Here is a 27,500-nt window from a genome sequence, read left to right on the forward strand (position 1 = left end):
AGACTGAGACCTTTCTCTGGAGCTAGCTCTGAAGTCACATGGATGCTCATTAATTATTCAGATTTTTAACCATTAAATTCCTCTTGGACAGAAGAGTTAAAAAATAATTCACTCCCCTCAGAGTTGTCATTCATGTAAACTAGATCTATTAAACTTAAAATTGTTTTTTGGACCAGGCTGTAAACATGTTTATTTCTGCTGTGAAATGGGCATTTTTAACATGGAAGTCAATGAGGATTTGCTCTCATCTGCTGCCAAACCCAAGCGGATGAGGGTGGAACTACAATTTTTGCCACTTCCTTGTTGGCTTCAAATTTGCTGCAGAATTATGGGGGCTTGTTTCTCTTTCTACAGTCTCTGATTAAAACACAATGATTAAAAATAACGACTACAATTGAACAGACAAAAAGTTACAATCATGTAAGATGGAATGTTTAGTAAACTTTTAATTTAAAAATAGCTCATAAAAGTGGGTCACACTTGGGTAAAAGAAACAAAAAAGTTATAATGAAATAGAAAAATCATAGTTTACTCTTCATTAAAAGCTAACACATGGAAATGTGTCTGTAATAATGTTTTAAAATGACCCAGAGTCTGAGTCATCTTAATGTTCACTTAAGAGTCCATTCCACAATCTGAAACCCACCACTGAAAAAGCCCGATCACTCCGGGATCCCAGCTTTATTCTGAGAACCACCAGATGATTCTGAATGCTGGATCCCAGATCTAGTGTGGGCATGAATCGTAAAAAAGATGAATAAGTAGGGGCAGCAGGACCATTAACCGTTAAATTACAGAGAGCCAGTGGGACTCCCAACACTTCTGGGACTCAGCAAGCAGCTGTGTTTTGTAGTTTTCACATATCCAGAGTATTTCATGATTTTACTGTATTTTTTAGTAAAAAGTGCATCATAATGCTAATCCAGATTATGCGCTTTGTTATTTTAAGGATTTTCCCCCCCTAAAATCCAGGTTACAAAAAAAATTATCTTTTGATTATGCTAAATGGACACCTACACTATAACCAGAATTAAAACATACATGTACCGGTAGTTTAGATTTTTAGAGAAAAGCTGGGCAAAATATCTCATAATGCTGATCCAGATTATGCATTTGTTATATTTTCAAGAATTTATTTCTCAGAAACGCATAATCTGGATAGGAGTTAATTTGACCTGCTCAAGCCACAATCTCAGAAAGGCGCTCTGACTCCCTCATACTTTATTTTATATAGATAGAGCTGAAATTACACCTGTAGCTGCTGTAAAATATGATTATAACCTTCAAAACATATCACACAGGCTGTTGGAGACTGAAAACTTAAGCTGGAAAACAAACTAAGGGCAAAATAAAATCTGGATGAGAAAAACGATGTTTATTGACTGCAGTTGATCTTAAATGCCTGATTGAAGGGTCGAAAAGTAGGCTCATGTATTTCATTTGAGTAAAATTATAGCCTTAGGCTCTCTGTAAATTTGATAGTTGACTTATTCTGTGAAACAGCTAATTTTGAAAAGGGGAAAAAACAACAACAACAACAACAACAAAAAACAGCTGCTGCGGAGTTGTAGTCCATTTCCAGCTGTTTCCATTTTCCAGAACCATCAAGATTGCTTTTCCCACCATTCCCACCGGTGCAGATGCAGGTGAAGGTTGCAATCATAGTTGAGGATTTCTCCCGCCACGCGGGGGCGCTGTTGTCACCGTCTCGCGTTTATCATCCCGTGAAGCAGGTGCCAACCAATCTTTGCTAGATTATAATTTCCTTACTTTTGAGTAGGACGTAGTTTTAGTAACATGTTATTCCGAGCGGGAGAATCCTGGCCAGCAACGTTTCCAGCCGGCACACTCATAGATCTTTTTAGCAGCTATTCCTTTTAAACCTATGCGTTTAGCCTCGGTGCTAACAAGAAGGAGCTAGCATAGGCTACACGTCGATGGCTCTGTTGTTTACATCTCATTCAGAGGTAACGTTACAGCTGAACAGTTCCACATTTGTTTTACGGGAGTTTCGAATAAAGTTATAAACAGTAGCTGTTCATGTATTGAATGCAACCGACACATGCTTGTATCTGCTGCTTAGTTAGCATCACAAATGTCAAGATACCGTTAGTTTTTGTTAGCATTGCTTGAGTTTAAGACACCATACACATGGAAGTGGGCTTAAAGTTAGGAATGTTATAGCGTCCGTTCTTTTCATCTGGATGCCATTTGCTTGAAAAGCAGTCAACCTTAGACTTTAAAACGGTTTTGTCTAACAAAAGAGCCTCATGGAGTCTGTTAGGAGTGCTTTCCACGCTCAGCTGGCCACCGTCATGGACTCTCTGCTGGCAGCCGCTGTGTGTGAGATCGCCAAGATCTTTGAAAGCAGCCTGTGTGAGCAGCAGGCTGAGCTGGCACACAAAACCGAGGAGATCTCCATCCTCCGGTGCAGGCTGGAGAAACAGGAGAGGAGGCAGAGAGCGAAGGGAGGAGGGAGTGAGGAGGGTCAGGTATCAGAACGACAAGAGGGTATGAGACAACAGACAGGATCAGGTAGGACACAACTTTATTCTTCTAAAGAACGTAGGCAGTTAATATTTATTTCAGTTATTTTTGACAAGATCAGTTCACAATTAGCACCAGGAATTGCAAAAATGAACTGTTTTTATTTTCTTTTTGAAACAGAACTGAATGTGGAAAAACCTGCATCTTCTGATTCAGACCCAGAGGAAGTATTCAGCACGTTGAAAGAGGAGGTTACAATGCAGGATGGGGCTTCTATAAAACATGAGGTCGGATACTTTCCTTTCCCTTCATGTGATGAAGGGTCTCAGAATGACATGTGCGTCTCGTTCATATATGTATATTCAAAACTTACTATTTTAAATGTATTTTTATACAGCATGCTGGTTCCCAAGACACAGATGGAATCCTGACTACAGGAGACAACAAACAGGTTGAAGATCTGTCTGCTACACAAACGGAGACTAAAGGTGAAAAAGGCACCTCCATTAGTATGCATTGTAGTTGTCAGTGTGCTACATATATTTTTTTCTTCTAATTTTTCTGCAGTATCTAACTGGAGTGAAAGCAGTCACAGCACAGACCACAGACCCCACCAAGATCAAGCCTCTGCTCCTTTTGTATCCATTTCCCAGAGCGGACGTTGTTCTCCCACAACTGATCCCAGTCTACCTCCACCAGGAGAGTGGTTACCAGGCCTGGGCTCTGCTCGAGGAGGTGTGTCAGGTCTAGATAACCTGCAGACAGACTGCATCAGCTGTTTGGCTCCAGCTAGCTGCAGCACCGAGTCCTCATGCTTCCGACCTGGTTTCAAATCAGATGAGACCAGCAATGAAGCCGAGGAAAACGCTTTCCAGTTTTTGGACCGGGAACGTGAAAACCGACACTCCAATCAGAACACAGATCACAGTCGGGACGTGGAACAGAAAGGGACTCAGTCAGACCACCTCCACGTTCCCTCTGGTGAAACAGCATGGCAGACGGGAGACGTCAGGGCTGTGAGAAATCCCAGCAATCACACACGACGGATCACAAACTTTGGTAGCAGAAATCCACTGCGACCTCAGTCAAATTCCTCATCGCTCGCTGCACGACCGTTAAGCTCTCTCATCCACCATCCAGCTCCTGGTGGAGGTAATGGACGACCTTACTCCTGTCCGTACTGCACAAAGTGTTTCACCTACCCTTCCCATCAGCGCAGACATCTTTTACGGCACACTGGAGTCAGACCGCATCCCTGTCAGTTTTGTGACAAGAGCTTCCTGACCCCATCGGAACTGACTGTCCACACTCGCACTCACACTGGAGAGAGGCCGTTTGGCTGTGCTCAGTGTGGGAAACGCTTTGCACGCAGTGGCAACATGAGAGCCCACCAACGAGATGTCCACATGGGGAAGAGGCCCTTTGCTTGCACGGAGTGTGGAAAAAGATTTTCCCACAGGGGGAACTTGAGAGTGCACAACCACAGGGTCCATCAAGGAGACCCGTACTACATTGATGATCAGCCTGAGCCTGACTTGGACCCAAATGCTATTTAAAACCTGGCTAAGCAAGCTGAACGAGTCCACTTTGTAGCATATATCCACATATTAATTATGACCAATAAGATGTGATTATTCCATATAAATATGAAATATCAATCTGATTGATCTTTGAATGTTTAGTCAGAAGAGTCTAGGGTTCTTTGCTTCTTTAGGGACCATAAACACACTTCGTATTAATTCAGACAGTCAGTATATAGTTCAGGGGTCGGCAATCCGCGGCTCTGGAGCCGCATGCGGCTCTTCCATCCATCTGATGCGGCTCTCTGTGCTTGTAAAATAATGAATGGATATTTAAATAAAATGCTTTATATTTTACTGCATTAATTTTACATCTGTAAGCCAATTCTAAATGTAAAGATTGTCTGCGTAAACCTGAACAGTTCCAACCTGGTCTTACTGTGAGACCGGGTTGACGGGTCACGCTTGTGCGTAATCATAAGCGCTTCCTGAGCTGAAGAGGCTGTGAGATTCTGGGCTTCTCCTCAGCTCCTGGATGCGTCGCCACATTGGAGACAAGATCAAGCACTATTCAGCCAAAGTTTCATAATCAGGGAACATTTTCTAAGTGACAAGTCTCGCTTCAGTCGGAGGAATCTTCCTGCATGCGCTCTGGTTCTGCGACGTGCTCCAAGCCCCTCTCCACATCTTCAGCTCGCTGTGCACCGTACGTACGCGCTGACAGTGAGCTGCGCTGAGCAGTGTCCAGCTCAGATGTTCAGATGGGAATTTTTTCTTGAGTGATTTAGCTACATCTGCGATGTGCGTAGAATAAAATGTCAGTTCGTCTGCATGCGTCGGGGTTATTATTTCTATTCTTCATTAAAAAAAAAAACGGTCAAATACGGGAACTATCCGGTCAACACAACACAAGCCCTGCTTTTAACTGTTCTGTTTTCTTGTGAAAATAGATCAAATTAAACTTGATTACCACCAGAGCCAGGCGCACTGCGCCGTTGTCTCCGTCACTGTAAATGAGGGAAAAACAAAATGATCGGATCCTTTTCTGACCTTCCCCACCTACAAAGTTTAATTACAACAATCAAACGTGACAGAGCCTGGATTTGTATTCTGAACAGTCTAAACATGTTTTAAAAAGAAACGTATGACAAAAGTGGCACCTGCTCAGTAAAACCACCAACAGGGTGAAAAATATCAAAATATTGTAGCAGAGACGGGCTACAACTTCTGGATCCACTTTATAAAAGTCATTTTATTGATTATCTTCTTATGAAAGATAACTTTGACGTACACGAGCGACCGGTACCGGCTGCTGTTACCTGTTGTGAGCAGCTCTCTGCTGTCTGAGGGTAGGCCCCGCCCACAACGCCGCGGCTGCTGTGGCTCCCAGTGTTTTCTTTACTGTGGGAAATGGGTAATAATGGCTCTTTGATGGGAACAGGTTGCCGACCCCTGGTATAGTTAAAAAGGAATTTTATTCTTTTCTCAACTAATGATTATACATGACAAGATATGATTAATGAGATGCGATGGAGTGGAAATGCGGTGATGGAATGTGATGTGTGAGGTGGTGTGATGTAAATTAGATGTTTATTAGAATCTTTGTATCTGAAAGAAATTGTGAAATCTTGGTGTTAATGAATGTGTTGTCTGCTATAAACTAGAGAGTTGATTATTGATGAAACAGCATCAGACGCAACCTGTTGTGTCTACAAACCCTGGCGGAGACCCCCAGCAGATCCGGACTGTCAGAAGTCGGGTGGACCTCATGGCACCTGAAGCCAGTAGATTAACTTGGGCTGCATGGTGGCGCAGTTGTTAGCACTGTTGCCTCGCAGCATAAAGGTTGCAGGTTCAAAACTCGGCTGCGGCCTTTCTGCGCGGAGCTGCGTGTTCTCCCCATGCATGCGTGGGTTTCCTCCGGGTACTCCGGTTTCCCCCACAGATCACAACATGCCCTATAGGTTATAAATTGTAAGTCACTTTGGATAAAAGCATCTGCCAAATAAATAAACATAAACTTAGATACGACCCAGCCAGTCTTGAGATGTCTCCAGGTCACAACAGTAGCTGGAATGCTTGTCTGCATCCAAAGTGGATGTGGCTCTCAAGGAGCCGTCTGGCTGTGTCAACTTGCAGCATGCAAACAGGTTGACTGTATGTCAAAAGAGATGGCTCAAGGATGCTTGTTCCGATTTGGCCGGTTCGAAACTGCTCAAACCTGAATTACTCGGGGAAGTAGTTCCTGTTTATTAAACTACTTTGCCATGATTTGCGGCCTTTCTGGCAAATCAGAAAGTACCATGTCTAGAAGGCTTTACCTCAGAAAGCCACGCTTTCCTTCAGATACAAGATTCTTAATTTTGTGAATAAAGAATATTTAAACGTTATGTCAGGTGAACCTTAACCTTAATTTGTATCTTATGAAGATGTGTATGAGTGTAGATAATGATTAACTTGTTAAATCAAACACTGATAAGATCTGCAGTAAGAACAACATTCATTTCAACTTCATTGATTCAAGCACATATTATTCAAATATTTCCTTTAAACATCTTGTTCATTCATCACATATGATTATTTAACTTATAAGTTGTGTGGATTAAATTTTATTCTGAGTGAGGAATCCAGCAGTCTGACTTTTAGCAGAGAGACGAGGCTTTTGCGGGAAACCTTGACAGTTTATTTATGTCTGCGTTGAAGAACAACAAGTGAGCAAAAGCTTTGATTTGTGCGTCTGGATCCTCCAGCTGGCGTAACCTTGACTTTGCAGCTCTGGCGCGTATGAAAGGTTACTGTGTCAATTCAGTGGTGAAAATAGACCCTTTTTATTCATTACACTAGACATTAAACTGAGGGAACACTTAAAACTGTCGTAATGGCACTCATCGTAGACATTTGGGAAAAAAATAAATTCCCACACATGGAGGGATTCAATTCATGTTATTTGTGAATAGAATTTAATCACATGCAAGATAAAAGTATTCAAACAACTAAATGTTGTAATTTAGGTATTCATATAGGATAAAGGAAATAACTTGGAATTACATTTTTTTAGATCTAGTAGTAGATTTGCTTTTCATGAAGAAAACAGTTACAGCTACGGTTTAGTCTGATTCCATCCTCACTTTTGACAGTTTGAAATGTATAAATCATTGAAAATCACACAAAAAAATCATCCCTCTGAAATAAATTAACTTTTGTACCATATTCTAATTTCAAGTTTCATCTTAATTTACTCATCTACTGGCTCTTTAATGTAATATCCATTTGCACAAAACAATCTGTCAGTGACTACTTTTACTTTATTATAATGAGTATCATGTAGGCCTCATTACTTCTGTGCCAAATACAACTCTTATTTTCACTAATTAGTTTGTGTTCATTTTCACATTCAAAATAGAAAACCTCCAATTTAAAAGGTATTTCATAAAACCTGACTGTTCAGCTGTTAAATGACAATATTTTATTCATATTACCCCAAAAGGAGCAGATGCATTTTTCTGGGTGTTGATGTGAGCCATTAGTGGATCATTCATGATGTAAATAGTTCCAAAACATATTTTGACTGTGTTGTGAAATAAAACTCATTTATTGCAGTGAGTAGATGATACTAACGTGAAAGAGGAACAGTCTTTTCACTCTGTTTAGGCTAAGGGAAATAAAATTATACTTAAAAACATTTGTAGTTGTTTGCTGTCCGACACTAGGGGGCAGTGTGATACATATTTATGTGAAATATTAATGTTTTCAACTGTAGTCTATTGAAACATCCGAGGTGTTATACTAAGCACATGATGGCTAAAGAGAAGTAAACACATTAAAGGAGCATATTAAATAACACAACAATTAATATACAACAATAAGTTAGTAGGAATTAATTGAAGGGGGGGGGGGGGGGGGGGGGGGGTGCATCATTTCCAGGAACCAGAAGTGATCACTTCCAACCGTGTGCCCTACAGTTGCATGTTCCCAGCCATTGGTGCAAGGGTGTAGGTTGTCCCAATTCTCAAGTGCAGAAGGTGACCACACCCCTTTTGCACCTTTGATCTGCACATCGCCCAAGTCTGCATTGATGCTGACTTCAGGTAAGGGTATTACCCACAATCCCATGGACGTAATTTTGGGGGGGAACAGGGGGGACATGTCCCCCCCCCCCCCCTTTTTTCCAAAGTCAAGTTTTGACCCCTGCACTTTTTACCATCCAAAAACAATATTACGCTATATTAAAGTGACACTGGTTGAGCTCTAGGACCAAGCGGAAAACAACCGTTTGTGTTGAAGCCTGTTTCCCATTAGAGCATGCTCTAAAGATACCCCCCCCCCCCCCGTGTCTCCCCCACTTCTAAAGTGAAAATTACGTCCATGCACAATCCAGTGCTATGTGGGAATTTTGAGAGCAAGGCAGAACAATGGCTCAAGTGCCTTTTCTGAAAATCTGCATTTTCAAATGAAAGACATTCATTTTAAAATAAATATTGATATTTATTTACGAACTGAATGTTTTAGGCTTAAGCTGGACGTACACTGTACTTTTCCCCTCGTGCGATAATCTACAAGAATGGGGCTAGGTTTGCTCTGAGTAGTATACAGGGGGTTACATGAGGCAATTAACACCACGTGACCAGCTACCGATCAGCGATCGTAAGCTCGCACAAATATCTGGCGTGTTTGATACTTTGTCCGTCTCCCGGGAGGGCATCGCACTGTTGAAGTGGTGCTTTGAGCAGCTGTAACCCAAAAAGTACCAGAACTGCTCATGGTGCATGTGCAAACATGCGTCGACACGGCTTGCCAGCTATTTCCCTATTAACACACGTGGTATGTTTTTACTTATACACTTTTTACTCGCACACAATGACAGGAATTGTCAAGAAAGCGTGTTTGTCAAATTCAACTGATAAAACATTGTTTTACTTTCTTTCGTCTTCCTCATCCAACCTCCATAAATCTCTGGCTGCCCTCCTACAGCAATCTCGAAGGACAACAGACATCAATAACAACACAAAAAAGTCTGACATGTTGAGTAAAAATGGCTATTTTTAGCATATTATTAGGTCTGACGTGTTGCTACCAGACATACAGTGTGAGCAGTCAGGTCGCATCCAAGAACTGGGTCGTACAGTATGAGCATGACTCGTGAGATTTGCTCTGCCAGGAAGTCGTACAGTTTGAGCTGAAGCTAACAGCTCTGAGTGAAAACGTCGCAAAGTATCCGCCTTAACCCTAACCCGCCTGGCTTAAGTTTTAATGTGGACAGCGATGAGTGTAAATTTAGTCAAATAATTGTTTGAAAGATTTTTTAAAATGTAGGACAAACAGTGACCAGCATCCCAGCATGTGTTGCGGTCGATGACACAATGCTCTCTGTCCCAAATTTGGCCCACTTGTGTACTGTGCACTCAAAGCCTTACTGTACTCCTCCTTTTCGATGCGAGTATTGGGGTTGGGCCTGAGCTTCAGAGAGTAGGATTTCGAGTCTTATTTCCTGATATCTGGACATCTTGCCTCGAATAACATCCAAGCTCCTCTACCACTGACTTGCAAAGTGGATGCCTTATCTCCACAAATAAAACAAGCCTGGAGGAGCTTCTGCTGAGTGGTGGAGTTGCGGATGGTAATGGTTAGCTTCTGCTAGTTGGGACGTTCTCTGCTGTTTGCTGGATGCTAAACCAACAACAGCCTTCCCCGTCGTGAACTAAGATGGGTGAGTCCCTGAAAGACGTAGATCTGTCAGTAAATTCACATCCTAGATTTTCATTGTCTATTTTCTATCAGAAGCTGATGCAGGAGAGTGGTGTAGAAGACTATATTCATGTTCAGCCGGCATGAAGAATTCAGAGTGACTGATTTTAATCAGAAATAAGATTTTTACAATGTTATTTTAGTGTTCCAAACCTTTAATATCACAACAGGCTGGTTGCACCAGTTCTCCCGTACTCCGATAGAAAGAGTTAACATGTATATTATACATTTTTAGTTTTACCCCAGTATGTCCTTGGAAGTGTTAAATGGCTTTGTGTGTGCAGGATGATGAGTCCCTGTCTCTCATTCTGTCTTTCACACTCATCATCTCAGCTGCTGAGCGTGCTGCAGCCAGAGTCTGAGCGTGTATTCCCTGAGCTGCTGAGTCCGTGGTTTGTTCTCAGAAAGATTACATTCAGTGACCTCCCCTCCCCCTTAAAGGTCACCTGTGTGCACCTCTCTTTACGCTTACACAAAAAATAAACTGATCAGAGGGATAGGGCAAAGAGACTAAAAGATTATTGTTTACACAACTCAGAGTTTTTAATTCTTAAATCCTTTGACTCTGATTGTGTGTGTGTGTGTGTGTGTGTGTGTGTGTGTCCTGTTAATGTGAGAGGACTGAATCCCTATACTGAGTGAAGCTGCAGGTTCATACAGACTTTGAGTGCACATATACTCACTGTATTTGTGTTATTAAAGCAGCTTTAATCTTTGCACAGATTTGGGTCTCAGACAAACACACGTGTGTATGTAGTCGACTTACAGAGTGTGTTAACGTGTCTATGTTTAGCTGTGTGTAATCTACTTTCTGGTTAAAGCAGCTTTATCCCAGAGGAGGAATAAAACAGTTGATCATTCTGGGGCCACTTCGGCGAGGTGACTTTGAGTCAGAAATTCAGACTAAAGGCAGAAATATTTGTTACATTACATTATTTGAAGTGTTTTGAATCAAATTCTGTTGACTCCATATTTATATTGAATTTATATTGAATCCATCTTCAGATGAAGCTTCTTGCCACTTATGCTGTCTTTTTATTTTATTTATTTGGATGGATGGATGGATGGATCTCTCCTGTCAGATTGCAGTTTTACTGCAAGAAAAAAAAATCATATATATAGTCACCATCCTGTAATCCACCCCAGTTAAATGATCCCATGATACCCACTAATGGCACACTCCATCATGTAAGATGGGAGGAATTCCAAACATGCGAGTATTTGCAGACCCACTCTTCTGTGTTTTATGCATGTCTTTGTCATAATTACATATATTTGTTTGCTTATGTTAGGGCTGTAAGGGATTTAGAGTTGCCCAAAGGTTGTTTATAATCCACCCAGTCGCATCACTCCCCAGGGTGTTGTGGTTTCACATGTGATACCATTAGTGTACTGGACCCCCCCTCCTTCAGGGAATTTCAGCTCTGTCTGCTGCTCAAGGCACTGGTTGATCCATCGTCTGTGACTGTATTTAAGCTCTCACTTCATGTGCTAATACTGTTGGACTGCAGAGACACTGCAGAGCTCTTAACTTGCATCTTGCAAAGCCAATTTTTAAATTTTAAAATTTTTTTTAGCCGCGGGTGTTAGATTCATTGAAGGCTGGTTAAAAGTGCAAATCATTTAGTGAAGTGCTGGATAAGGGCTCAGAATGCTGATGTAGGAGCAATTTCAGCTCACACCCATGGCTGTTTGGGGTTTGTTTGTGTCTCCTTGCAGTATATCTTGGTGGCTGACGGGTCTGGGTGGAGGGTGGAGTGGAACAAGATTATCCTCCTCCTTTCTTCAGATTTTCAAATGTGTGTTTGAGAAACCGCACGTTTGGGTTAGCGTTCTCCATAGGCTGCTGGTGGGTTGCTAAGCAACCCTACGTCTGCTGCACCGTGATGTGGGGGTGGGATGAAAGGGAGGCACCAGGTTTAATAGAAGCAGACACAAGTGTTGCTGCATCTGATTGGACACATCTTAACGTCTGTGATGAATGACGCTGATTGTTATCATGCTGACAAGGGGTGGACCTGAATCCTGTTGAGGTCATTTACTGCTCTAACCCTGCACACAGCATCAAGTCAGTCTGTCGGTTTCAGTTTAAGTGTATGAGAAATAAAGTTTGATTGAGTTCACATAGGTTTTAATTTTTAATACCTCGATTTTATGATGAATTTGAGTCAACTACAAAAGTAACTCCAGACTTTGTGCAAAGTGTGATTTTGCTTCGACCGTGTCCATTATTAAACACAAATAATATTATCGATCCCTCTTCTTTTGACTGCTAATTTAATGTTAATTGCTTTAGTTACATTTAAAGCGAGATCAGTCCCCACCATATGTGCTGAAGATGATGTGAGGACCAATACAGTTCAGATGCAGTACAGGGCAAAGGGCCCAGATCAGGGTGGGGATGGTGGATGCTCACGCCTGCTGTCACCAAGGTAACGGGATGGTCCGAAGCCAAGTCTCCTCGCCTGAATGGCCCAGTCTCTACAGGAGACAGACTGTAGCCACACAGGCAGGCCCAGGCAAGGTCATGGTAGGTTAACAAGGACAAGCTGAAACAGATTTACTGTACCTGAACAAACCTGCCACACAAAGAGGGGATGGCAGTGATTAGTCTTAGAAATAAGGATTAATAGGAAGATTTAAAGGTGCCTCTGTTCAATGTGGGGATTTGTGTGTGAAACAATTTAAGCCTCTGATCTTGTTTTTCAATAAAAAAAGATCAGGAGAATAAACTGTGGGTTTAAAAAGTAGGCCTATGTTATTATTTTGAATTTCATTGCAACATCTCCTCCTGAAATGGTGAAACGTTCATTGCGCGTTTCACAAACCTCCCTGCTATGTTTTCTCTCACGACGATGAACAGTTTACTGTGCATTTCATTTTTTGCAGTAGCTAGAAAGAAAAAAAAAACAGGGTGAGATGTAATCTACAGTAGGTAATCAGGTTAGCGCCTGTTGGCGAGCATGTTAGAAGAAGATTCAAAATGCAAGACATTTAAAAGCTTTTATCCAAATTTACTCGTACTTTTGATTTTAGTTTGTTCTGTTTTATATCTGCGCTAACGTGTCAGTGGTCACTCTGTTTTTTGTTTTCCTAGCAGTGGGGATGAAATCCTAGCTAAAACACTTGTTAAGGCTAAGCTAGCTAGACAAAGAGAGTGTGAAACTTCTAGAACACGGTGTCCAGACTTCATGAAGAGAGCCCAAATGGTAACGTTTGAAGTCCCTGTGGGCCACAAAATGTGATTATCTAAATAAAAACAAATGCAAACATCATTTTATACAAAATTTATTTATTTGAAACAGGTCCTAAATAGACATAAGTTAAAAAAAACATAAAATATTAGAAAGTGTCAGTTTATATCAACAGTCTACAGGCCATGGACGTGCTGTTCTAGAAAGTTCTGGAAGTATTAGCGAATCTTCTCATTTTACATTCTTTAAACATAGCAGGTGGTTTTTGTTATCTGTTTCAGGAGAAAGGTTTAAGGGCTTTTAAAGTTTACGTTCTGAAAACGTTATTACAGATTCAACTTTTAATTCTAAATTGTGTTTACATGACTTTTTGGGGTTATTTCCTGTTCATCATTGTTTAAATTCCTTTGAAATGATCTCACGGCTGACTACCTTCCCGATTGTCTTTACATTCTGCCCTGATATTGCAAAAAATAAAATAAATACAAAAATTGAACACATAGAAAAGTTTTAATAGACTTAGACTATATTTAGTTGGTTTAGATTTGTATATTTAACCAGATGGGAGTTTAAGAGGTGCGGCCAGATATCTCTAGATGAGGGGGTGGGTTATTTGGCACAAAAATGGCTGGAGTGTGGGTAAGTAGTTGATGGCACAGCAAGGCTGGAAGTTTGGGATTAAGAAAGCCAAACACCAGTTCTTGTTTCCGGGGATGGAGAGTTAAAGTCTGGAGGAAGACTGCCAGCAGTAGTGATGGCACCAAATGTCACTGGCAGCCCACACTCAGTTACCACACTAATGCCTGTGTGTGTGTATGTGTCTGTGTGTATGTGTTGTAATTACTTATTTCCTAAAGGATGGAGGGGCAGTATATGGCTGAAATATTTATCTCAATATCGATTCTAATTTGTGTTTAATATAAAACTGCACTTAAAAATAAGTGTGCACAATGTACAGATAGCTAAAAAAAAGTATAATAATGTGCATAAAGTTGTTTTAGAGGGGAAAAGTATGTCCCTCGTAATAATAAAGTGTGATGTTTGAATTTATTATTATTATTATTATTATTATTATTATTATTATTATTATTATTATTATTATTATTATTATATATTTTGTATATTTGTATGCTTTCACTGAAGTGCCAGAATCAATCCATGCTTCTAAGGCAGTTTCAGGGTTAGTTTATGGAAAGCGTCCTTCTGATGATGTGGGCACTTCCGAGAAGAACAATCTTCTGGATTTCTTGGACTGTTGGGTTTCCAGGATTCTGTTTTGTTCTCTTTTCCAGTCCCTTCTTGATGAGGCCAAGTGCACCCACTACGACGGGTATTGTTGTTGTCTTCATCCCCCACAGTCTTGTGACTTCTATTTCCAGGTCCTTGTACTTTGATAGCTTTTCAAGCTCCTTGGTGGTGACATGTTTTTCAGATGGGATGGTCATGTCAATCATGAGGCAGGTCTTCTCTTCTTTGTTTTTGATGATTGTGTCTGGTCTGTTGGCCATGATTTCTCTGTCTGTGTTGATTGGCATGTCCCACAACACTGTTTTCAGTCACTGTTGGTGGTTGGTGGTCATACCACTTATCTGCAGCTGGTAGATGGAAATATTTGCAGATCTTCCAGTGGATATAGCTTGCTGCCCTGTCGTGTCTGTGGATGTACTCAGTTCTGGCTAGAGTGGGGCAGCCTGAGAGAATGTGGTCAATGGTTTCTTCATATTGGCTGCACATTCTACACATGGGGTCTGTTCCATATTTCATGATCTTGTGGTGGTATGATCTCGCTGACAGGCTCTGGTCTTGTGCTGCTATCAACAATCCTTCAGTTTCTGCCTTCAGTCCTGCACTGCGTAGCCACTGATGAGTGTGATCTTGTTCTACGTCTGCTTTTTTTTTACTCTCAAGGGGTATTGTCCATGCATTGGTTTTTCCTCCCATGTTTCTCTCATCCTTTTTTGGGCCCATTTCTTTGCCTCCCTTCCCTGGTCCTCTTGGCAAAGCTTCTTACTGTTTCTTTCTCTTTTCTTGCCACATCTGGGATGTTTAGTTCTTGTGCATATCTTATAGCTTCTTTTGTAACAAAGTACAGCTTCTTGCGAGCTTCATGTTATTATTATTATTATAAATATTATTATTACAATAATTATTATGCATAATAATAATTAATAAGAATAATTATGCATAACAATTATAATAATAAAACAATACATTTTTGGCACTACCCTATAAAATGATAAGTATGGCCTAAATCTGGACAAACACTAACCACGAGGGTTTATGGGTTTATTTTACCGACTCTTCAACGATCTGCTTCTTAATATTCTATCTGTGCATAACTACCTGTTATTTGGTGTTCTGGCTTTTTTATGTATAAAATGAACTGATGCTCTCTCTAGTTGTTGATGTCTTAAATCAAAGTTTGAACAATAAAAGAATAAAATTCTGCAGAGATTGCGCCATGGTGCTGGCAGCATGTCTCCTGGTAAATCCTCTGATAATCACTATTTGTTCATATTCAGCACAGAGGAAGACTCTCGCCCCACTTCCTGCTCTCTCTCTGCTTTTTCCCTCATTAATCACAACCTTATAAGACACTTCACTGCTTCCGCTGTGCCACCCACTTCTCCGTCCACTCTGCTTCTCCATCACAGTTAATCACCTACAATCAGTGGTTGGGCAGATCTCAATTCTCTGATGATTGGTTGTGCTTAATGTGAAGGCGGGGTCTGCACCGATGCATCATCCCGACGCAGCAGCGCAGCAGGAACGATCCTCTCTGACTCTCCCTCCCCCTCTGCTTTCCTCTCACTCTGCCTCTCATACATACGCAGAAGCACAGACTGCAGCAGAGCTCAGGGCCAGCAGGATTTCCTTCCTCCTCATTTTGGAAGCGCTGGGAGACTGGAAACACAGCTACCTGCTGCAGAGGCCGTTTCTGGAGGATCCACTGAGGTGGATCAGACCTGCAAGCTGCTGACTCTAGGTGAGTGTGTGTTAGGTCCACTGTAGGTGTGTTCCACACATTTGAGATGACTGCAGAAGCAGCAGCACTGCAGATACTCCGACCAAAGCTCCTGCTCATCCCTCCCCCCCATCCCCCACTTTCCTCTTCCTCATCCTGTCTTTTTCTTTTGAAACAAACTGGGACTTTACCTATTTTCAAGAAAACTGTGTGGTCCCTGGACGCGTGTGGACAGGGTGGATGTGTGATATGCCAAGCTGATGTTTTCAAACCATCCTCCCTCTGCAGGTTTATCTGGTTCTCAGAGGCAGTTGCCAGGACTCCCAGAAGCACCCATCTCTCCTGCGGGACTTCCCCACTTCCCTCCCTGTCTGTCACTCCTCACTTATGATTAGGATGCTCGGCTGTGCGCCCCTGTGCTGAGGAGGCGTCGGCGGGTAGCAGCATGGGCGCTGTGCTGGCCGGCATCCCCACCACCCCCTCCACCACCAATCTGCCACCACCACGCTGCCCACCGAAGACGGGCGCTCCCCTCAGCCCCGCTGATGGGCGAAGACACTGACGCCACTCCAACGCTCAACCACCACGGCTTCCTCCCCGACCACAACTATGTGACTGAAGGTAAGACACAGAAAGATGATCTTAGATCATCTTATGAGTGGTGCATTTATTTATGGAATTTCTGAAGAATCTGTGTGTGGGGTAGTGTGTGTGTGTGTGTGTGTATGTGTGTGTGTGTGTAACACAATAAGCTTAAGACAGATCTTCTCTAAGCTCTATGTAGACTTGTTCAGACAGAGCTGGCGACTTTGGAGTGAAATGCAACTTCAATCCTCTCACGCTTTTTAAAAACTTCCTGCCCTGGTCTCCTCATTTGTGTTTTGTTTGTGCTTTCCTAGCTGCTGCTTTACTATGTGTAATGCTGCATTTTGTTTATCAGCAGGAGGGAATTGATCTGGCTGCTGTCCAGTTGTGTTTGTTTGCCTCACATCGTGTCTGAAATCGTAGAAGAGAAAGAGGAATTTCCTCATTTCTGGAGAATTTGATACAAAAAAATGCAGCTCCTTCCTGTAAACAACCTGAGCTGTCTGCTATCTCTCTCTCCCTCACACACACACACACACACACACACACACACACACACACACACACACACACACACACACACACACACACACACACACGCACGCACGCACGCACGCACGCACGCACACACACACACACACCCGCTCCACTATATAACAGGTGCATGTGTCTGAATACATATCAGATATGAGTTGGGGGAACACACACCACCGATCCGACTCTGATCTGGTGTAACCTGCAGTACGTAATGTTGTATAACACCTAATCTTAATATCAACCCAGATTCCCAGCCTGCTCTCCTGCCTGTGTCTTGCAGCTTACTGTTGTCCACGCCTCTCTAAGCACATTGTATTAGACAGCTGTGACAGTGTTAGAAGCTTATTTATGATCCTCATGTTTAAGCTAGCTGTGCTCTTAGCTGTTACACATTTCTAGTTGAATAGAAAAGATCTAGACTGAGGAGACTTTTAATCCTGTCTGTTTTTAGTGAAAAAGCTTTTTTTCCTGCATGTTAGAGTGTTATCCTCTGTAGTTACCGTCATACATTGAAATTTTCTGCGTAAGTGTGTGTATAGCTGTTATTTATAGATGATTTTCAGATGGATGAGTTGCTAAAACGAGTCCTAACATGCACCCAGCTTTCATTGCCATAGAAACAGTCAGCGGTGATAAACATGCTGCTTTTCACGCTTGACCAGTATGATTGACAGCTCATCCCCACCCACCAATAATGACAGTATTAATTATTCCCCACATCCTAGGCAGACATTATGGGTGAATTACTGATGAGCTCAAGGTGGACACACCACAGAGCTCTACTGGTCTGAAAGGACCATCATGTTCGTCAAGTTACCAGCCTAAATATAAACCACATTCAAATAAATCTGATGAGCAACGCATAGTTTTTCTGTACTAAACTAAGAATAAACAACTGTCAACTCCTTTAACCCCCCCCCCCACACACACACACACTCACCACCTTTCATCCTTGCTCACCCTCTCCCCACTTCCAACCCCCACTGCCCCATTGCTCCTCCAGTCTAACCAGCAGCATTGTCCAGTGCTGAAGTGGTGCATCTACCAACAGTGCTCTGAGGGCTGCTCAAACACAATGTGCCTCTGTGTGTGTGTGTGTGTGTGTGTGTGTGTGTGTGTGTGTGTGCACGTGAGTGACAGAAATAACCTGGAAGAGCCAGAAAAATGCAATTTATTCTGTGTATGTGTGTGTGTGTGTGTGTGTGTGTATTTGTTAAATGTCAGTCCATTATTTCTTTCTTTCTGTATTTCTCATGTTCCATTAATTTCACATGTACAGATGATGTGCAGCTTTCACTTTGTTCAGGGCTGTGTAGACATGTGTGTCTGCATGTATTGTGTGTGTGTGTGCGTGTGTGTGTGCGCGCGCATACACAATAGAATGTCCTGTCGATTTTTCCATAGGGATTCCCCCTGCCCTTTAACTTTTTAGGGGGAGGAATGTTTAACTCCCCCTTTTCTGACCACCCCTCTCCTCCTTCCCTCCCTTTCACCTCTTGTTTTTGTTTCTTCTCACATTTTTACTTCCAATCTCTTTATGCTGCATCGGTCTCTTCCAGCTGGAGTAGCATTGGGTCCAAAGTTGGAAGAGGAAACATTACAGCAGTCCAAATTTGGATCAGTTGGAGTGTGTACGTGGAAAAGCGCAGGATAAAAGTACCGGTCATTAGTCTTGAATACCTCATCTCATTTTTGCATTTTTTTCCCAAGCAGCAGGTTTTTCTTGTAGTATATATATAAATATTTCAGAAAGTCAAGAGACCTATTGATCAAAATAATTTTAAAGGATTACAACAAAATGGCTCATTTAGCACAGTACTGTACCTTTAAACTAGGAGTGTACAAACTTCAGCCTAGTAATAATTCTGCACCAAGTATACAAGTATTTAGCACTGTGAAAAGTTCAAATATGTTTAAGTAACATTTTAAACCCACATTTGACATATTTATACATTTTTTAAACCTAAAGTGATTTGCTTTTTTTGGTGTTATGGTTACCATTTGGTTTCACTTTCCACCATGCCCCCTGTAATAACAGTGAATTTAGTTACCAACAGATTAGTTAAATAGGGGGAATTTGGCCCGTCATTTTTGGATTGGTAGAATGTGAGTGAAAGTGCTGCATAAAAAAGTTAGTCTAGTGTCAAACTGTCTGAATTTTACAACATAAACAAAAGTAAAAATGCAAATTAGTCATTTGATAATGGCTGCCTAGTTCGTTCTGAGCCGAGCTGGTTTACACACCTCCTTTAAATAGGGAGCCTAAGTCACGCCCATCTACTTCCGGACCATGGGTCCCCGGAAAGAACGAAAAAATGAATGCAAGTCAATGGGGTTAAAAGCGCTATTTTCCAATTCCGCTTGCTATGTGCCATGGATTTCACATATGATGTCCGTGAATTTTAAAGAAGCTTTTTGATACCAAGAACATACTTATTTGCAAACATGGGGAAATGCTATTTTAGGTTTTGGGTGAAAATAAGTCCAGGACTACAAATGCGCTCCATGAAAGTGACGTCATCAAACCAGACATGGAGAAAAACAGAAGAAAAGAACCACTGTAGATATGGCCATTTAGTAAGTAGCAGTTATGCTAAAGGGAGAGCAGATTCGGCAGTGACATCACATATGCGACGTGCCAATGCCTGTTTTGTAGTCATGCTAATTACAATTTTTTATAAGCTGATAAATCTCAAAGTACGTGACTGGCGTGGTCGAAACACACATAATTAGTTTTCACTTAAATGGCAGTCCAATATGTGCGATCCAAGGCGTAAGGCAAAGCGGATTAGAAATTTGCTCTTTTAGCCCCATTGACTTGCATTCGAAGGATCTTTCATGGCGGTGAAAACGAAGAGTCGGAGTACCCGGCCCGGAGGGTTACCGGGGTCCCACCCTGGAGCCAGGCCTGGGGTTGGGGCCCGTGAGCGAGCGCCTGGTGGCCGGGCTTTCGCCCATGGGGCCCGGCCGGGCCCAGCCCGAACCGGATACATGGGCTCGTCCAACTGTGGACCCACCACCCGCAGGAGGAACATGAAGGGTCCGGTGCAATGTGAATCGGGTGGCAGACCAAGGCGGGAGCCTTGGCGGTCCAATCCCCGGACAAGAAAACTAGTTTTTGGGACATGGAACGTCACCTCGCTGGCGGGGAAGGAGCCGGAGCTTGTGGCAGAGGTTGAGCAGTACCGGCTAGATATAGTCGGACTCACCTCGACACATTGCATTGGCTCTGGAACCCGAGACCTGGAGAGGGGTTGGACACTCTACTTTGCTGGAGTTGCTCCGGGTGAGAGGCGGAGGGCTGGGGTTGGCTTTTTGTTAGCCCCGAGACTCTCTGCCTGTGTGTTGGGGTTTACCCCGGGGGACAAGAGGGTAGCTTCCTTGCGCCTTCGGGTCGGGGAACGGGTCCTGACTGTTGTTTGTGCTTATGGGCCAAATATCAGTTCAGAGTACCCACCCTTTTTGGAGTCCCTGGGACGAGTGCTAGATAGTGCTCCATCAGGGGACTCCATTGTCCTGCTGGGGGACTTCAATGCTCACGTGGGCAATGACAGCTTGACCTGGAGGGGTGTGATTGGGAGGAACGGCCCACCTGATCAGAACTCGAGCGGTGTTTTGTTATTGGACTTCTGTGCAAGCCGCAGTTTGGCCATAACGAACACCATGTTCGAACATAAGGATGCCCACCGGTACACTTGGTACCAGGGCAGCCTAGGTCACAGGTCGATGATAGATTTTGTAGTCGTATCATCTGACCTGCGGCCGTATGTTTTGGACACCCGAGTGAAGAGAGGGGCGGAGCTGTCAACTGATCACCACCTGGTGGTGAGTTGGATCAGATGGCAAGGGAACATGCCGCGTAGACCTGGCAGACCCAAACGCATAGTGAGGGTCTGCTGGGAACGCCTGGCAGAAGAACCTGTCAAGACGGTCTTCAACTCCCACCTCCGGCAGAGCTTTGACCACGTCCCGAGAGCAGTGGGGGACATTGAGTCCGAGTGGGCCTTGTTCCACTCTGCGATTGTCGAGGCGGCTGTTGCTAGCTGTGGTCGTAAGGTGGCCGGTGCCAGTCGTGGTGGCAACCCCCGTACCCGCTGGTGGACACCAGAGGTTCGGGGAGCCGTCAGGCTGAAGAAGGAGGCCTACAGGGCGTGGCTGGTCTGTGGGTCTCCGGAGGCAGCAGACAGGTACCGGATAGCCAAGCGGGGTGCAGCAGTGGCAGTTGCCGAGGCAAAATCTCGGGCGTGGGAGGAGTTTGGTGAGGCCATGGAGAAAGACTATCGATCGGCTCCAAAGAGGTTCTGGCAAACTGTCCGGCGCCTCAGGAGAGGAAGGCAGCAACTCGCTCACACTGTTTACAGTGGGGATGGGGAGCTGCTGACGTCAACTGAGGCTATAGTCGGACGGTGGAAGGAATACTTTGAGGAGCTCCTCAATCCCACCAATGCGCATTCCGAGGAGGAACCAGAGCTGGGAGGCCTGGGGATGGACTGTCCGATCTCGGGGGCAGAAGTTGCTGAGGTAGTCAAACAACTACACAGCGGCGGAGCCCCGGGGGCGGATGAGGTTCGTCCTGGGTATCTCAAGGCTATGGATGTTGTAGGGCTGTCATGGTTGACACGTCTCTACAACATTGCGTGGTCATCGGGGGCAGTTCCTAGGGAGTGGCAGACCGGGGTGGTGGTCCCCATCTTTAAGAAGGGTGACCTGAGGTTGTGTTCCAACTATAGGGGGATCACACTCCTCAGCCTCCCTGGAAAGGTCTACGCCAAGGTACTGGAGAGGAGGGTCCGATCGATAGTTGAATCTCAGATAGAGGAGGAGCAATGTGGTTTTCGTCCTGGCCGTGGAACTGTGGACCAGCTCTATACCCTTGCAAGGGTGATGGAGGGGGCATGGGAGTTTGCCCAACCAATCCACATGTGCTTTGTGGATTTGGAGAAGGCTTATGACCGTGTCCCCAGGGGCACCCTGTGGGGGACGCTCCAGGAGTATGGGGTGGGTGGCTTTCTGTTAAGGGCCATTCAGTCCCTTTACCAGAGGAGCGTGAGTTTGGTCCGCATAGCCGGTAGTAAGTCGGACCTGTTCCCAGTGAGGGTTGGACTCCGCCAGGGCTGCCCTTTGTCACCGGTTCTGTTCATCACTTTTATGGACAGAATTTCTAGACGCAGCCGTGGTGTGGAGTGTGTCGAGTTTGGTGGCAGGAGAATCTCGTCTCTGCTTTTTGCGGATGATGTGGTCCTCCTAGCTTCATCCAGCTCTGACCTTCAGCTCTTGCTGGGTAGGTTCGCGGCCGAATGTGAAGCGGCTGGGATGAGGATCAGCACCTCCAAATCTGAGACCATGGTTCTCGACCGGAAAAGGGTGGCTTGCCACCTCCGGGTCGGGGGAGAGGTCCTACCTCAAGTGGAGGAGTTTAAGTATCTCGGGGTCTTGTTCACGAGTGAGGGTAGGAGGGATCGGGAGATCGACAGGCGGATTGGTTCGGCGTCTGCAGTGATGCGGACGCTGAGCCGATCTGTCGTGGGGAAGAGGGAGCTGAGCCAGAAAGCCAGGCTCTCGATTTACCGGTCGATCTACGTCCCAATCCTCACCTATGGTCATGAGCTTTGGGTAATGACCGAAAGAACGAGATCGCGGATACAAGCGGCCGAAATGAGTTTCCTCCGTAGGGTGGCCGGGCTCAGCCTTAGAGATAGGGTGAGGAGCTCGGACATTCGGGAGGGACTCGGAGTAGAACCGCTGCTCCTCCGGATCGAAAGGAGCCAGTTGAGGTGGTTTGGGCATCTGGTCAGGATGCCTCCTGGACGCCTCCCCGGGGAGGTGTTTCGGGCATGTCCTGCCGGCAGAAGGCCCCCGGGTCGACCCAGGACACGTTGGAGAAGTTACATCTCCAATCTGGTCCGGGAACGCCTTGGGGTCCTGCCGGAGGAGCTGGTGGACAAGGCCGGGGAGAGGACGGCCTGGAGCTCCCTAGTTGGGATGCTGCCCCCGCGACCCGGACCCGGATAAGCGGAGGAAGACGACGACGACGACGACTTGCATTCATTCATTTTTTCGTTCTTCCAGGGACCAATGAGCTGACTGGAAGGGGAGCAGACTTAGGCTCCCTATTAGCATGAAAAATGTTGGTGCCAATATTACTACCCACAAATTTATGCTAGCTCAAGCCACTGCTAACGCTAGCCTGAGCTACTACTAACTGTAACCAAAGCAATTGCTAATGCTAGCATGAGCTACTGCTAACACAATCTGTAGCTACTGCTAAGGTTCTTTGTTGGATGGGAGAATAACAATAAAGAAGAATGTTGAAACACACATTTGAAGTTCCAGGATGTATCGGGAATTTCCAGACTATGAATGACTGCTAGATAGATCTATAGCTCACCTATTGATGGTAAATAGTAAAATGGCAAATGATCTGTATTTGTATAACACCTTCTTAGTGTTCTACAACACCCCAAGGTGCTTCACAACACAATCATATACACACACACACACACACACACACACACACACACACACACACACACACACACACACTCACACACACACACACACACACACACACACACACACGCACGCACGCACGCACGCACGCACGCACACACACACACACACACACACACACACACACACACACACACACACACACACACACACACACACACACACACATACGCTGGTGGGGATTAACTACAATGTATCCACAGCTACCCTGCAGCCTACTGAGTATTGAGTTATCTGGATACTGTACACAGAATTTCTAGCTTCAGGCAGCACCATAGAGCCATCAGGGTAAACAATTAGCCAATTAGCAAACAGCTCATTTAATTTTTTCAGGGCTCCTGGGCCATTGTGAGCCCCAACAAAGGTTAATACCCTATATTGAAGCTGAAAGAGCAGTTTCTAGTTCAGGCGCCTTTAACCTGCCAACCCAGCTCATGGTAGAAGTGTGCTGCTGACAGATCACATTTTAAAGGGGCAGATAGCCGTACGTCTATGGATCCCCACTTCATCAATAAGAGCTAAGGAGTGGGCTTGGATTTAGTTTTAGTTTCAGTCAGTGTGCAATAACAAACAGGGAGATGACAACATAGAAAGCAAAATGGGAATGTATCCAGTTTGATGTGTGTGTTCATAATGTTCTGGCTGATAGGTGTACCGAATAAAACAGTAATCAGGGTTCCCTTTGATTAAAGCTACTCAAAAAAAGAGTGATACATGATTAATCACAGGGAAATGACCAATGATTGACTAACGTAAACACTCTAGAGGACGGTTATCACCTGTAAATAAAATATCTCATCATTGAGACCAAACAAGATGTAGAATGCTTCTCCATGTCCTCTTTGTGTCTCTCCATCTTCCTGGATATGCTAACCTTCCTGTCACACCCCACCTGTGAATATTTCATGTTCCATAAATTTGATGTGATCATGAACATACTCCTGGCAGGTTATTGTTTTGGTGAGTACTCATGACCGAATGTGGTGATGTAGTAACTCAGTCCCTCCCCCTGCCTCGGTCCACCCTTCTCCCTCACCCTCTGCCTCCCTGTTGCCCCGCTTCCCGTCTTCCCCTCCCGTCCATCGTTGCTCCTCTTACAGGGCTGCTCCTGGCTATAGCCTGAAGAGCTCCGCCCATCCTGTCCACCCCTCTCCACCCTGGAGTCCTCCCCCAGGATGTTGAGCCCCATCCAGGTCCTGTGCTCCGACATCACTACCCTTTCTCTGGAGCCTGAGCCGTTTGCCTCTTACACTGAAGGTGTGTGCTCTATACTCTTCTCTCCCAAAGGTCATATCCCATTTACGCCACATGACCCCAGACTGAGATATGAGAGTGTGTGTGTGCATACCTGTGTGTGAGTGTTTGGAAAGTCATTAAGAGTGTGTGTAGGAGTAGTTTGAGACTGGATAATTGTCTTGTGAGTCTGATAGTTATATATATCTTAAACATCCTTTTGCCTCATCCGTTTAATGTTTATTTTTGTTTCAGTCTGGCTGATTTTGTGTGTGTGTGTGTTGTGTGTGAGTGTGTATGTGTGCCTATTTTTAAAAATCAGTGCAGCCATATGGCATTCCATCCCCGTCTTAGTAATAATGTATTTATTTTACGTCTGTTTAGTATATCAAAACACATACAGGTGTGTTTATATCCATGCAAACATCACTTTAATACACATTATGTGTACACATCAATATAAACAGTAACAGTAAACAATCTATCTACTAATTCTTTTTATACTTTTAGGAATTTTATAGATTTTTGTTGCATTTGAAAACCAGCAAAATGAACATTTGTGCATTTTATGCTTAAAACAAAAATCCATAAGTCTAAAACATCTGCCTGATCTGCTCCGTACAGAGAGCAGAAAGGGAACGTGAACTGGAGCTAATCCTTTCTTGTAACTCTTCAGTATTCACGAGGCGCTGACTGTCACAGTTTTCAGTATCGCTGGATGACATGGGCATTACCCAGCTGAGCGTTGGGTCTGTTTGCCGTTAGATGGTAGAAATCAGGTGAAAACGTTCAGATTAAATGCAGCTTGGAGATGTCTTTATTCACATGATGTTTTTAGGAGTGGAGCGACTGGATTACTGGTGTGTTTCTGCTTTGCTGAAGCGTGCTTGGTTTTAGGATTCTAATTGTTAGAGCCTATAACCATTAGGCTCACACCAGCTCAACTCCATTGTGCTGATTGTGTTGTGTTTGGAGAGATGTAGCTTCCCTGCTGTGCTGCGATGAAATCACTCCTCTGCACACAGGTGCGTCTCTCAAACGCAAACACAAGCACCATTTTGAAGAAAATAACACCAAAACTGCAGGACAGGGATCAATTCAACATCTCCCTGCGGCAGTTTCTTTCCTTGCTTCCTTCCCTCCCTCCCTCTATCCTGTTTATTTCTCCACAGGGTTAGTGTGCATGCACATTTGTGCACAGGCACATGGGTCTCTGAGCCACAGCATGCAAACACGCGTGCACGCACATCTCCTGCTGAGAGGAGTCTTGTCCTTGCTTTTAAGAAGTGTGTGTTTTTGGCTCTGCTTTAATGGTCCATGTTTACCCAGAACTAAGATGTCTATAATTGGAACGTCTGCTCCCTCGTCTGTCTCTATAGAAACCCCCCAAAACGGGTTTCCCCCTCTCTGCATCTTTACTGCTGTTTCCTACAAACCTCCGTTGCTCTTCTCTTATTGTGCAGCATTATGGTATCAGCGAAAGTTAAAGTTATTAAATAATCAGCTTGTCTTTTACTCCCCAATTTAAAATGTGTATTTCTTTATAAAAATATTTGATTAAAAAAAATGCAGCGGAAACTCAGTGGTTCAGTTTTCAATTAGCTCTAACTGAACTCTAAAAACATCTCAGTAATCAAGGAGAGAAGCGGTTTTATGAGTTTAAACGTGGAAAATAATAAGTATTCTTCTGGTTTCTCAAGGATATGACATTTAACTTCACTAGCATGTAATCAACTATTAGAAATGCAGGTTTTACCATAGAGAAATGTAGTTTGCTAAGGTTTTTATTTTTTGAACGAATTAGTCAGCTTTAGTTCACATATGATCAGTGGAGATGTGATGGTGATGGTGGGTGATTCTGGGCTTTTAGCACAGCCAGCAGGTATCTTAAATATGAACGTCTGGATTAAACATTTCTGTTTTTCCGTCACAATCTGATTGTGAAAAACGTGAAGAAGCTAATAAAACACTCATGCAATGATTTTTTTCTTTTGTTCTCCAAATGGTTGTTGACTGCACAGATTATAGATGAACCACAAATAAACAATAGAAAGTTTCTGTTACTAAATATCTTGTATCCATGTAAATAGCCTGCTATTTAATTTGCTGTTATATTTTATTATATTAATTAATTAACGAGGTCAGTTTTTTAATTGGTACTGAGCTGCAGTTTTGAAACACTTGACTGTTCATTTGAATATTTATGTTTGTTTTTCTGTGTGACTAGGTTCATTCTTGCAGTGTGATATGAAGTGCGTTTGTGTGTGTATCTGTGTGTTTGTGTGTTTGTGCGGGGGTCACACACCTTTAGTCCCAGTGAGTTCCTTCAGCTTCTGCACTGTAGCAATGATTCAGAGCATCCTGTTGATGCTAAAAGGCTGTTTGTTGGAGGCAGACACAGCTAGCTTTCGTCCTCTACCACTCAAACGTCTACACCACCTGGTAATGACTCAGTGAGATAACCTGACAGGTTACCCACTCAGACACATTACAGATTCATGCACATAAACCCCTATGGAGCAGAGCCACAGCTCTTGTTTTTGCTGTGGTCTTTTGTCTTCTCATTTCTTCTGTAGTTTTCTTGTAATACTGAGATCAAACGGGACAGATGGGTGTGTGTGTGTGTGTGTGTGTGTGGGAGAGGCAAACAGAAAAACAAAGATGAGAAGGGTGGTGAGTGAGACAGGATGAAGCTGGAGAGTTTGTGCTCCATATTTTATTCAG

At 43.7% G+C, this 27,500-nt stretch overlaps 2 protein-coding genes across 3 annotated transcripts in view; both read left to right on the top strand.

Moving 5' to 3' along the window:
• The first annotated feature begins 1,676 nt into the window (after positions 1-1,676).
• On the top strand, positions 1,677-7,689 carry LOC107376640 (uncharacterized). The gene is made up of 5 exons (XM_015945857.3): positions 1,677-1,967; positions 2,265-2,535; positions 2,668-2,774; positions 2,885-2,975; positions 3,055-7,689. Exons 1-5 carry the CDS (start codon positions 1,938-1,940, stop codon positions 4,041-4,043), a joined length of 1,488 nt encoding a protein of 495 aa, XP_015801343.1. The 5' UTR covers positions 1,677-1,937; the 3' UTR covers positions 4,044-7,689.
• Positions 7,690-15,740: 8,051 nt separating this feature from the next.
• LOC107376627 (serine/threonine-protein phosphatase 2A 55 kDa regulatory subunit B gamma isoform) overlaps positions 15,741-27,500 on the top strand; it is a 30,492-nt gene continuing 18,732 nt past the window's right edge. Inside the window, exons 1-3 of one of the 2 annotated variants that reach the window (XM_015945840.3) lie at positions 15,741-15,932; positions 16,200-16,532; positions 24,644-24,800. In XM_015945840.3, the coding sequence (XP_015801326.1) occupies positions 24,719-24,800 (82 nt within the window). In that variant the 5' untranslated portion in view covers positions 15,741-15,932; positions 16,200-16,532; positions 24,644-24,718. The remainder of the gene's footprint in view (positions 15,933-16,199; positions 16,533-24,643; positions 24,801-27,500) is intronic. The other variant, XM_015945850.3, reaches the window with a different exon arrangement.

The sequence above is a fragment of the Nothobranchius furzeri genome, chromosome 1 (genome assembly GCF_043380555.1).
Source record: "Nothobranchius furzeri strain GRZ-AD chromosome 1, NfurGRZ-RIMD1, whole genome shotgun sequence".
In the NCBI taxonomy this organism is placed as follows: Eukaryota; Metazoa; Chordata; class Actinopteri; order Cyprinodontiformes; family Nothobranchiidae; genus Nothobranchius; species Nothobranchius furzeri.

Coding starts and splice junctions, on each gene's coding strand:
- LOC107376640 (XM_015945857.3), top strand. CDS start 1,938: ATGGCTCTGTTGTTTACATCTCATTCAGAG. Junction 1,968..2,264: donor TGTTTACATCTCATTCAGAG/GTAACGTTACAG, acceptor GTCTAACAAAAG/AGCCTCATGGAGTCTGTTAG. Junction 2,536..2,667: donor GAGACAACAGACAGGATCAG/GTAGGACACAAC, acceptor TTTTTGAAACAG/AACTGAATGTGGAAAAACCT.